Source organism: Armigeres subalbatus, chromosome 3 (genome assembly GCF_024139115.2).
Source record: "Armigeres subalbatus isolate Guangzhou_Male chromosome 3, GZ_Asu_2, whole genome shotgun sequence".
Classification (NCBI taxonomy): domain Eukaryota; kingdom Metazoa; phylum Arthropoda; class Insecta; order Diptera; family Culicidae; genus Armigeres; species Armigeres subalbatus.
In genome coordinates, this window is record NC_085141.1 from 363,457,004 (window position 1) to 363,469,390 (window position 12,387).

At 35.3% G+C, this 12,387-nt stretch overlaps 1 protein-coding gene across 1 annotated transcript; it reads right to left on the reverse strand.

Annotated features, from left to right (window-relative positions):
• Positions 1–4,779: 4,779 nt before the first annotated feature.
• On the reverse strand, positions 4,780–6,235 carry LOC134223448 (WW domain-binding protein 4). Its single transcript, XM_062702593.1, has 4 exons — positions 6,091–6,235; positions 5,943–6,015; positions 5,077–5,888; positions 4,780–5,013 (listed from the first exon to the last, which is right to left on the reverse strand). Coding segments are annotated over exons 1-4 (1,092 nt in total). The 5' UTR covers positions 6,093–6,235; the 3' UTR covers positions 4,780–4,808.
• Between the last annotated feature and the right edge of the window lie 6,152 nt (positions 6,236–12,387).

Below are 12,387 nucleotides of genomic sequence, written 5' to 3' on the forward strand. Positions count from 1 at the left end.
GTTCAAAATATTTAAAAAGCTGCACAGCAAAAACGGAATGTTCGATTGTTATGATTTTTTCAGCAAAGTTAGACAACTAAATGGTGATTCTTAAGAAAATGTGCACAGTAAAAAAAATTTTTTGCCTTTAAAAATATCATTTTGTCACAAAAACTCAAATATCTCAAAACCCTATCTTTTTTCGAACGTAATTTTTTAGGAAAACGGTCCATTATATTAGCTATCTACCATAAAAATTTGGTGATGGTAAACTAATAAACAAAAAGTTATGACATTTCAAACATTTCACAATTTTTACATTTAGTAAAAAAATTTTTTTCTGTGTAAGTTATTTCGAGAATTGCAGTTTGATGCAGATTTTATTGTTAAGGGACGTGATTTAAACAAGTTGTTTTCATGATATTTTGATTTAATTATTCATAGCATCTATAAGAAACTTAGACACGATCCAGTGTTGTGATCAAAAGTATTGATAGTGTCATAATTTTCATTGCACGTGACTGGCGAAAAATTCTTTTAATAGTGTTGAAACCTGTTGATAATAACGTTGATAGAAACATATCAGAAATGTTATTTTTAAGACAAAAGCTGCAAAATCAAAGATTTATATACACGTGTACGTCTATAGTTTACCTGCAAAAATATACCTCTTAGAGAATAGACTTTATGATCGGGAGGAAACGGGTATCTTCAACAACAACAAATGCATGATAGGTACATACCATGACAATGCTCACGAAAAAGCAAAAATTACTACTACTAAGGTTGTTAAAGATCTTATAGTAATTTTTTCTTCAGTCAAGCAAATAATACCAAACTAGTCAGTAAAAACTTAAAAGTGATTTTGTTTATTGAAATATTACGAACAACATGAGTAGCCGCTTTCTCAACTGTTGTAGGCCGTTTGATGGAAAAAAGTGTTCAAAAGAGTTACGAAATCTCACCGAAAGCACCATAGATAAACTGAAAGCGACTGGTTATGCTCCAATGTCCACATTGAATACAAATTTACGCATTTGCACGTCCTGCCGTCTAAACGTTGACAAAAGAGCAATCTGTATATCATCGGTTGAGCAGAGCGCAGGAAGTTCGAAAACGACAGCAACTGAGGAATTGCCAGATGTATCGACAACAACTGAGGAATTACCAGAAGTATTAAGTGCTGAGAGCCTTGCCACCGTACCATCAGCGAAATCTGTTTCAACAAATCAATCGGAAGATGAGTGTTACCAAAAGGTCAACATCGAACGCTTTAACGAGGGCATAGCTGGGATAAAAGTGACTCCGATTAAATGGAGTAAGATGGACTACGTTTATTACCCGGAGAAAAAATACCGTGAAATAAACGAAGCTGTACGAAGAAACCTCTTCAAATTAGGACCTGATGATGTGGAAAATGCAGACTACGATGAGGTAATTATAAATATGAAGGAAAGGTTCTCGAATGCAGCCACGACAAGGAAAGAAAAATTATTGATTTTGTCGATGCTGCCAAGTTCGTGGTCTATTCAGGATGCCATTGATGAGTTCAAAACCAATAGAAATACAGTAAAGAGGCAAAACAATTGAAGAATAACTGTCTTTCAACCAAAAATACTAGGTCTAGTACTGCATTAACAGATGAGACAAAAGAAATAGTAGTTCAATATTTTGAAGATGATGAAGTAAGTCGAGCTATGCCTGGTCAAAAAGATTATGTATCAGTAAAAAAAAGATGGAAAGCGTCAAGCAATCCAAAAACGATTAATGATGACGACTTTGAAAGAAGCGTACACACGCTTCAAGGAAATTCACGATAATATTAAAATAGGTTTTCCTCATTTGCAAGCCTTCGGCCAAGGCAATGTAAGCTTCTTTCCAATTCAGGAACACATAATGTGTGTGTGTGCACAACCCATGAGAATATTAATCTTATTTTACATAGTTTGAAAAGAATCAATTTAACAAAGGATATTAAAATGTTAACTGGTAGTCTTTTGTGTGAAAATACAACATCAAATTGCTATCTACGATCTTGTTCGGATTGTCCAGATTCTCCATCATTGGAAAATACTTTATTCGCTGAGTTTGAAGAAAAATATATTGATCAGTTATCATTTGAGCAATGGGTGACCACGGATAGGTGTGACATAGAAACTATTGTAAAACCTGTAGATGAGTTTGTGTCATATTTTTGCTTGAAATTAGAAAGTTTAATCCTCACGATTTCATTAAAACAGAACAATCCAGCTTTTTAAAAATACGAAAAATACATTACAAAATGGTGAATTTTTAGTCATTTGTGATTTTTCTGAAAATTACAGCTTTGTATTGCAAGATGAAGTGCAGTCCCATCACTGGAACGTACAACAAGCTACAATTCATCCATTCGTTATTTATTTTAATGGAAGTACGCAAATTGAACACTTAAGTTTTATTATAATTTCCGAAGATTTAAGACACGATTCAGTATCCGTAAACTTGTTCATTGAAAAAATGATTAACTTTTTACGCGTTGATAAGCATAAAGAAGTCAAAAAGATATATTTCATGTCTGATGGAGCAGCGTCGCAGTACAAAAATCGTAAGAATTTTTCGAGCCTATGTCAATTTAAATCAATGTACGGAATTGATGCAGAATGGCATTTTTTTTGCTACATCACATGGCAAAGGTCCTTGTGATGCTATTGGAGGAACAATAAAGCGCATGGCCACAAGAGCAAGTTTAGCCAAAGAACGTGAGCATCCAATTAAAACTGCGAAAGAACTTTTTGATTGGGCAAATCGTAGAAAAGAAAAAGATTTAACCAAATTATCATTTTGTTTTACTACTACTGAAGAGTACGAAATAAAGGCTTCAGAGCTCAGCGAGCAATTTAATAACGCGAAAACGATCCAAGGAACCCAAAAATTCACTGTTTCATTCCATTGTCGGAAAATAAAATTAAAGCAAAACTATACTCAAACTGTGCTGATAATAATTCAAAAGTGTTCGATATTTTAAAAAAATTGAATAAAATAAATAAAAAATAAGTATTAATAAACTGTTTTCATGATATCATAACCCATACCAAAATTCAAACCCAAAACTCTTAGAGTTTCTATAACAACATTGTGTAACTGCCACATTTAATTTAATACTTAGGATAATATTAATTCATTTTTATTTATTTATACATATAATATTTATACATATAATATACATAATATCGATGAATACATAAATATGGAATATCATACAAACAACTTGTTTAACTCACGCAAGGCCCTTAACAATAAAATCTGCATCAAACTGCGATTCTTAAAGAAAAAAAAATACACGGAATTTTTTTTGTTTACTATATGTGAAAATTGTGAAATGTTTGAAATGTCATAACTTTTTTGTTTATTAGTTTACCATCACCAAATTTTTATGGTAGATAGCTAATATAATGGACCGTTTTCCCTAAAAAAAATACGTTCGAAAAAAGATAGGGTTTTGAGATATTTGAGTTTTTGTGACAAAAATGATATTTTTAAAGGCAAAAAATATTTTTTTTACTGTGCACATTTTCTTAAAAATCACCATTTAGTTGTCTAACTTTGCTGAAAAAATCATAACAATCGAACATTCCGTTTTTGCTGTGCAGCTTTTTAAATATTTTTGAACCATTTTCACATACACCCTTTTGAAAAGTTAGTCGTGACTCAATATGAAGATTTGATATCGAAAAATGACGATTTAGATGAAATTGAAAAACTGTGCAAAGTTTCAACTCAATAGAAAATCATGAATTAAAAATTTTCTTAAATTTTGATGCTGTTGCTTGGAATCGCTCAAAGATTTCGGATGAGTGGAAAATTAAGAAAATGTAAATCGTGTAAAAACAGAATCCAGTGTACAAGTAATGAGCTTTAAATTAATACCTGAACTGTAGAGTTGAGAGCAAATGTAAAGAGTGTTTCATCAAAAACCATATCATATATGCATACAAGGTATAAATCAATCACCCATCACAAGGAGTTGATGAACCAATGCACCATGCGTCTCCATAAGATTGTATGCCTATACCTCGAACATGTTCAAAACTTGTTGGCATAAAATGCAATAAATCTCCAAAAGCAATGAAATTACGAGCTTGGTGTATTCGACAAAATTTTTCTGGAGAACTTTTGCTACAACTCTCGCGAAGACATGTACCTTCCATGTTGTAAAGTCAGCTTCTGGAATGACTTAATATTGATAAACTACTAAATGATTAAACCTAAATTACAAGATGATCGAAAAGATCCGTGCTCAAGACATCTTGAACGCTTTCGAGATTATAAGAAAAGTCCTAAGGAACAATCAGTAGTCTATTTGGTAACGTGCCTTGACTTAACTTGTTTTACGTAGAACCTAATTTTTAAAAATCTTTATTTTTGTTGTTGCTTGTTTCCCGCTTGCCGGGCAGTGGCAACTATATTGCCACCAATATTTCAATGTTTCTGAACTGTTTAATGTATAACAAACATACATTTGAGTTTAATACCATGTTAACATTGTGTCCTATTGTTGTTTTTGTTAATTTATTGTTTAGATTCGTCTGCCTTATAAAGGGTTAACGAAATTAAGTAATAGTATAACTTATTTTACCACGCACAATTTTAGGATAGTTTCCACGCATCATATTCTTAGAAGGTTTGTTTTCAGTATTACTTAGCGCAAGAGAGGGTTTAACTCTGCGTTACATTGCATTTATTTGCCCCCTTCCCCCTATTTTGCTACCTTTCCAATTTACACTCACTACGGAATTTGTGATATTGCAAAAAAAAGTAAAATACTTACATATTTATATATTAAACTCTCATCAGTCAACATCCAAACGTTGACGAGCGTTACGATTTACTTTCCGCTTCTTGAAAAAAGTTTCGTTAAGAGCGCTCTTTTCATCCCCCGGAATGTGGTTGATAGTTTTTTCTTTGAACTTCCTCTCCGGGACATCCGGGACTGCACTTGGGACATACAAAGGCTCAGGAACGGCCGGCAGTTCCCAGTCAACCGGTTTTTCTTCCCTGTAAGCATAAAGAGATATATTCACCATTCTATAGGTAATTACTATTTACATTTAATCGTACCTGTGCTCAATCGTTTGCCATCTACCGTAGGGTCCCGCAGCAGCTTCAAGCACAGCTTCCTCCTCTTGTTTCTGTCGTTTGGGATCCGTGATCGTTTCGATTTCCTCCTTCACCCGTCGATTGTGCTCGTACATCTTGGCCATTTGTTCACGCTTCAACTTGGCGGCTATTTCCTGGGCGTTATCCACCTCATACTTCACCTCTTGCTGAATGGCTTGCTCTTGTTTCCTCAAAACCACCATTGAGATTTTCTCATATTCATCCTTCTTCATGAAGCCCTCTTTCGGCGGTTCCCAAACGGATTCGTTGGTCTTGACGTGCCAGTAGTAAGTATAGCCCTCATCGGTCACAGCTTCAACCCAAAGCGATCCATGCCCCATTTGACTAATCTCTTCTAGTCGTTTCTTTTTGGCGGCTTCGGCAATGGCAGCAGCGGTTACCTTGCTTTGTGTGGGTCCTTCTTCGTCACTGAAGTCACCCGGGATGTAGAATGGGTCTGCCTCGCGTCCAATCTTTTTCTTTGGAACCCTTGGTCCAACGCTAGGACCAGCACTCGATCCAGCCTCAGCCTCCGCTGCAGCCGCGGCAGCGGCTTCCGCTTTCTGCTGTTCTGCCAAAGCCCGGGAACTAATGTCCGCCCCTGCGCTGATGTCTTGCATGTATGCTTTCATGGCAGCATCATTCATCTTGCGCATTTCGGCATCCACTTTGTTCTGCTCCTTCTGTGCTTTGTAACTATTCCGGCTGATATCCGTGATACGTTTCTGAACATTTTGCTTATGCCGGCGACCACTTTCGTGAAATTGGATACTCTACAAAATAAGTAATGTTATCTAATTCTGAATGATTACAATCAAGGAACTTACTGGTTTGTTGTCCGCAATCCAGCATTGGCAGAAGTCACAATATTTGCGATCATTGGATTTCCAATAATCAGCCCTGTAAGAATGGTTCAAAAACAGAGTGGAAAATGATGATAATAGGGGAAATCATGATCAATTTTAAAACACTTACATATTCGCTAGCAAGAGAATTTATTTAGATTCTAAAATATTTATTAAGGAGCCAAAAACCTTTAAAAAAATCTCAGAACTAAAACGTTTTAAAATTTGTTGGTAAACAATAACAACTGTCAAAGTGTCAAGCAAGTTTTTAGAAATAGTCGTAACTCCAAAAAGTTGGTCATTCTGGTTTATTTTCTATTTTAACAAGACTTTTGTTTTTTCGGCATTGAACGAAAGGTGATAATTTTATCTAGAGCTATGATGAGAAACTTCAATATTTAAAACCAGACTAGACTAGTTTCTACGGAAAATTAAAATTCTATAAACCTGCTATAAACAAAAAGACAAAATTGTCTTTTATCGTTCCGACGTCTTCGAAAAATGGACTAGATTTTTACAAAAATAAAAACCCGACACTGAAATGTATACACGGAAGATAAAAAGTACGCAACGCGCAGCGTTGAGTTTTTGTAAACTTAGGGTCTGTCTCAATTGGATAATTAAACTGAAATTAAACTTAAAAGTGACATTTCAATAATTATCAAATAACCCTGCTCGCAGAGCAAGATTACTTTTGACAGATATCGAATCATTTTCCATCGATGTCCTATTGGAATTGCTGGGTAGCACCAGCCATTCTTATAACGGGGTGATTTTTTAATTTTCGAACTGTCACTTTTAAGTTTAATTCTCCAAATGAGACAGATCCTTAATTATTTTTGAGTTATTTTTTCTCTTCTCTTTCATCCACTTTTTCTTATTGTCAAAAACAAAAGAGCTTAACAATCCAACGACGCCAGTTCAATAAATACGGGAAGCCAACTTTGAGTTTATTGCGGGAGGTCGAAATTGAGTGAATTAAACTTACAATTGGGTAAATAAATTTTCCGTTGGGTACTTTTTTAACATGGGAGTAAAGTAAAGGCAAATTACTTCGCCCCTATTTACTCAATTTTGGCTTCCCGTACGGATGTTCGAGGTTGGGTGAATTGATCTCACTATTTTATTTCTTATGCGCGCACACGGCGTTAAAAGGACGCATGTGTGCATCGGGAAAAGCGGTAACGCAGCGTCGCCGTACCGATGCACACCTGCGTTTTTTCAACGCCACGTGCACGCAGCGTTGAAAAAACGCTACTTGGGCATCGGCCCTTATGCAGGGGTTCATCGAATTCACTCACCCGATGGATTTGTACACTGATTTCCACTCGAACAAAATTTCATTTTGCGTTCATTATGCGACCCGCTCAAACGTCATAATCAGGGATATAGCGCAGCTGTCAACCCTATACAGATATGCACCGTAGTAGTTTTGACAACAATCATGGGAAAACTACCCAAATTTGGGTTTATTTTTCCTGCCATATTCTTATCAGTGCGTATATATAAATCTTGCTGACGTTTGATCATATTTCTCTTGTACGCGCACAGAATGGATAGGATTTCCCGAATAGAATGAAATTATACAACTATTTTTCTGGTTATCGTTATTTGATTATAAAGAATTGTTATTGAATTTTTAATGGAATCATTAAAAATATCGAACGATAATTATACCACGAATAATATTTACGATAGCGTCTATAATAATTTGATTTTGGACGATACACTGAATGGGTCGTTAAGTATCGTTACCATTCAAAAAGGCCAATTTTTCCATATATTTTTGTTAAGCGATTTTACCAGATATCGTAAGTTTATCATCGTTTATTTGACTTGTGATGATTCGGATTATAATTGAATTCAACGTAGATGATCGACAGTATGCTTTTTGTTTTAACAAATTATATATCAAATAATGATTCCATGCTTAATTCAAATTGAAAGGTGTATAATAAGCATTCAATTATACCATTACCGTATTACAATATGTATAATATTATTTCACGAAATATGATACAGAATACGATAGTTAAAGAATAGTACGATTCCTGCTAAGATTTGAATAGCATTTTTGTGTTTTTTCAGTTCATGATAAAATAATTGAATACAAAACATCTTTTAATCATATTTTATTTACCATCTTATATAATTATTGTTTTCCTAATTTATTAAAAAATATCAACGGTTTTTTTAAGTTGTCTCATTATGGCTTGATAAATCATTGCTTTCCAAGTTATAATTGTTTCTTCAATTTTTTCCAATATACTGCAAATTTCGAAGAACAACAAAAACTAACTCTGGAATGATTTCTGTTTAATGCTGAATCTTTGGCCATGTCCAGAGGATCTGCTTTTTCCGGTGGTGCTGCATGCGAGGCTGCATGTTCCTATAAAATAAGACAAAAAAATTAATGACTGTAGATAATATATATGGGGTCGTACACTTATTACGTAAGCATTTTTTCTGGGTCTTTCGATCCCCCTACCCCACCCCTGTAAGATTTTTTTCACAAAATGGTCCAATGCACCGAATGAACACAATGACGTTTGAGACGGGCGCTGTTTACTAAAAATGAACACTTGCATGAACTCGATGAATGAAAAAGTATTCATTCTTAGTAAACAGCGCACCGCTCAAACGTCAATGATGAACTCGGTGCATTGGACCATTGAATTTTTATTTATATGGAGCGTAAGATATTGACCGACCCCCCTCACCTGAGGTTTGAGCAACATTTATGCTCTAACTTCTTGATAATTATTATAAGTCAATAAAAGGGTATTGGTACAGTTGTTAATGTACAATTTAATTTTCATTCAAGTCATTTATATGGAGGTGTATGGACGATCAATTCGCGTTCACTTCAAACCACTTGATCAGTCAAAACCTAGCATAATGTTAACTTTGGATTGAATTTGATAGAGCAAGTCGCTTGACTTAAATGCAATTGAATATCTAACAACCCTCAATCAACTCACTTGAACGAAAATAACTTTGGCAAGAGAATTGAATTCAACTAAGTTGTTTGATTCATTTACCCTGTTAAAACCTATAGCATATGACCAGTCGCAACAATGTTCAGTTAACCATTCCCGTCAAAAAAATATCGCGATTCATTGTCACAGTCGATATTAGACCTAGACTAAGTCTAATAAGTCTTATTAAAGACTTACCTAAAACAGATTTTTCCAAAGAACTCAAATACATAAATTTGTTTACAAAACAGAAAAAGAACTGCAGTGGCATGAAGTAGCATGAAAAAACTTCAAGAATCGATTCAACGAATACAGCAATTTGATGGAAAAGGTTATATAATTTGAATGTGGTTTATCATAGACTTACCTTTACAAACGTTCCGCGGTTCAGCCGAATCCGCTAGTGCTATAGCGTACTGCGTTCTTATTTCCATCTAAGGAGGTAGTATTTCTGAAAATAAACAATATTTATGTTAGCTTTTTACGTTGTATAATATACAGAGTCTACTTACATGTATTATAAACCTATTTTATTACGATTTCGGCATGCAATACATATTGCATTTTATCCACATTGCTGCCGAAAAACTTAAATGGAAGTTGGCCCGGACAACATTTGCCGAAAGAATTGTCACAATTACACTGAAAAAGAAAACACTTGAATTTCTGTGTTGGTGAAAAGCTATCTAAATTATTTATGGTAAGATACGTTTAGAATAAAATGATATCAGGTAATTCTTACTACACCGTGTATAATCTGTGAATTATTGTATATGATCGAGTCGTTATTTTTGTTAATCATAAAATTGTACATAGATCATACAGCTTATGATGATTACAAGCGGAATGGAAAACTAATAATATCAACTATTCGGCGTACAGTTTATTTCTATTCGGGTTGTTTTCAAAAATCCTATCCCCTCCGTGTGATAAAGATGATTATTCAACGTCAGCAAGCCTTAAGCTATCAGTACACTGTCTGTCATAATGACAAATATTTTTCAAGTCAGCCTGATATCCATGTCGATTTCTAATCGGTTTGATAGATGTCCGGATCTAGGATAGGATGTGACAATTGAATTGCGACTGCCTTGTTGTTTCCTTAGTCGGTTGCTTCGACGAGGTGGTGAACAGTGCATCCAAAAAAATTATGCAAAATCCGCCGAATAATATATGTAGAAAAATGTTTTCTCGATCATTTCTTCTATTATTCATTTAAGTGTTTTAAATTATAGCACAACCCTTGACCATCATGCATACATCATTTGCAGTCTAGCATAAATTCATTTTACCACAGATAACAGATGTTGAGGCTGGCATCCCATACGTGTGTAAACATCCGCAACCGTTAATTCAAATGTATTTTCAATTGGGATCGCGTTTGGCAATCGATTGGAGATGGCGCAAGGATCATTGTTATTGAAAACGCAGCCCGATTGCGGCTGTCAAATGCATTGGCTGCGTTCGACGGTTGTAATTCAGCTGCATCCTTAGGTACTGCCGCAATCAGTTGAGTAGATGGCAGTAGTGGGCCAACGTATATCAATTCAAAAGTTTACACAGGATTTTCAATAAAATTTGTTCTTGCTTCAATGTCTGTTATCTGTGATTTTACCCAAAAAATCGAAAAACAAACTTTTGAATTTTGTCATAAATTTCAATTTAATTAACCAGCAACACGGCCAAGGTAACAACATGTCTAGATTGCTTTGAGAATAGGTCGTATGTGCAAAAGAGAGATTCTCTTTGATCACGCTCTCTTTCGCTAATATATCGGCTAGTTTTGCATGTTTTGCTACATTTCTACTTCAGCATGATAGACAAAGCTATTGTCTTTGGATATCTCCCAAGAAATGCGAAGCAAACTTTTGTATAGTTTCGTAATAATCGAAAGAGAATAGATCCAAAGAGAGACTCTCTTTTGCACATACGACCTATTTTTAAAGCACACTAGATGTAGGAATGAATGATAATAATCAAAATATTGAGCATCCCGAATGTTTCCATGTTTGCTGCAAGGTACATTCCAATGTTGTGCGAGAGATCACGAACAGGGAGAAGAGAAAGAGAGAGAGAGAAGGGATAGGAATTTTCGGGTAGCATCATGTAATGACGAGGAAACGCCACTCAGTTTCGAGAATGTTGTGCTTGTGAACGGATGTAATTTAGGTGAAAAAAAAAGAAAATAAGAAATGAAAAGAAAAGAAAAATAAAAAGTGTTGTGAATTTCAATGCAATTGATGTTGTTTATTTAGTTTTATTGAATAGAACCATACTCCTACACTGCCCTTTTGAAAATGTGATACCGCCGATCGAAGTAATCGATTGTCATTTTCACCCAATCAGCAACCAGTACGATTTTGACAGAAAATCGGTACGATTTTTGATGACTAATTGGCACATCCTATCCTAGGTCCGGATCAACTTGACAAATATTTGTCATTATGACAAACAGTGGAATGCGGTCTTTATAAATATATTGAATATTATGCATCTCAAGAAAATATAGAATACTGCGGCGTCCTGCTGGCTGCTTCTCAGGTAATCGCAACAGTCACTAAACACGACAGAGTCAATAAAAATCTTACTCACCGTATGCACTTGTCATGATAAACACTTTCCATGTACTCAGTGACTCCGGTTGCCTCTCACTAATACAATCGAGTACTGCTGTCATTTGGCGAAAAGCACGTGGTTTTGTTTTGAGAGGGAAAATTTCCCTATCTTTTAACCCGGCGGCTATCTTGACGTCTACCTTCGCAGTCGAGCCTGCGAGAGTAAGACCGCCGCGAAAGTCTAGAAAAAGATAAGCGCGACAATATATTATATAGGGGGAATGACGGCTTTGGCAGGTTTTGTTCTATTATTGGCAGGGTTTTTTTTTATGTCTGACTATGCTCAAATTTGGCCTAAACATTCTTTGCATATCAAAGAACATTGTGGCCAAATTTCTTAAAATTTGGTCGACAAAAACCCCCCTGCCAATAATAGAACAAAACCTGCCAAAGCCGTCTTTGCCCCTATTGTATTGCTTTTTGCATTGAAACTTTTCGTTTCGTCACTGAAACCATTGACACTTGTCTTCAGCGACTGTTTCCGCGATAGAGCATTTGCATATTTCATTCACTCATACATCTATATTGCTGTCAAAATGTGTATTTGACAACTAAATTTTCAGCCAAAAGCTCTATTTTTTGACACCGGTGCACTCACACAACTAATCGACATCAGTTGTCAAAAAATCAGGAGTACCAACTTGACCACTATCTCCTTGTCGCCGAGTCTGGCGCTGAGTGCTCGGCGCGGAAACTCAAAGGTGGGAATAAAATTTTGGGGCTTATGCGCAATATATTGAATATATTGAACTTAAATTTTGGTTTGATTTATCTGTCCGTGTACGTACAAATAAAAATTTGCGTCAGTGTTGGAAGGAACGTCAAACCGAAATT

Coding starts and splice junctions, on each gene's coding strand:
- LOC134223448 (XM_062702593.1), bottom strand. Junction 5,889..5,942: donor GGATTGCGGACAACAAACCA/GTAAGTTCCTTG, acceptor CTTATTTTGTAG/AGTATCCAATTTCACGAAAG. Junction 5,014..5,076: donor TGGCAAACGATTGAGCACAG/GTACGATTAAAT, acceptor TTATGCTTACAG/GGAAGAAAAACCGGTTGACT.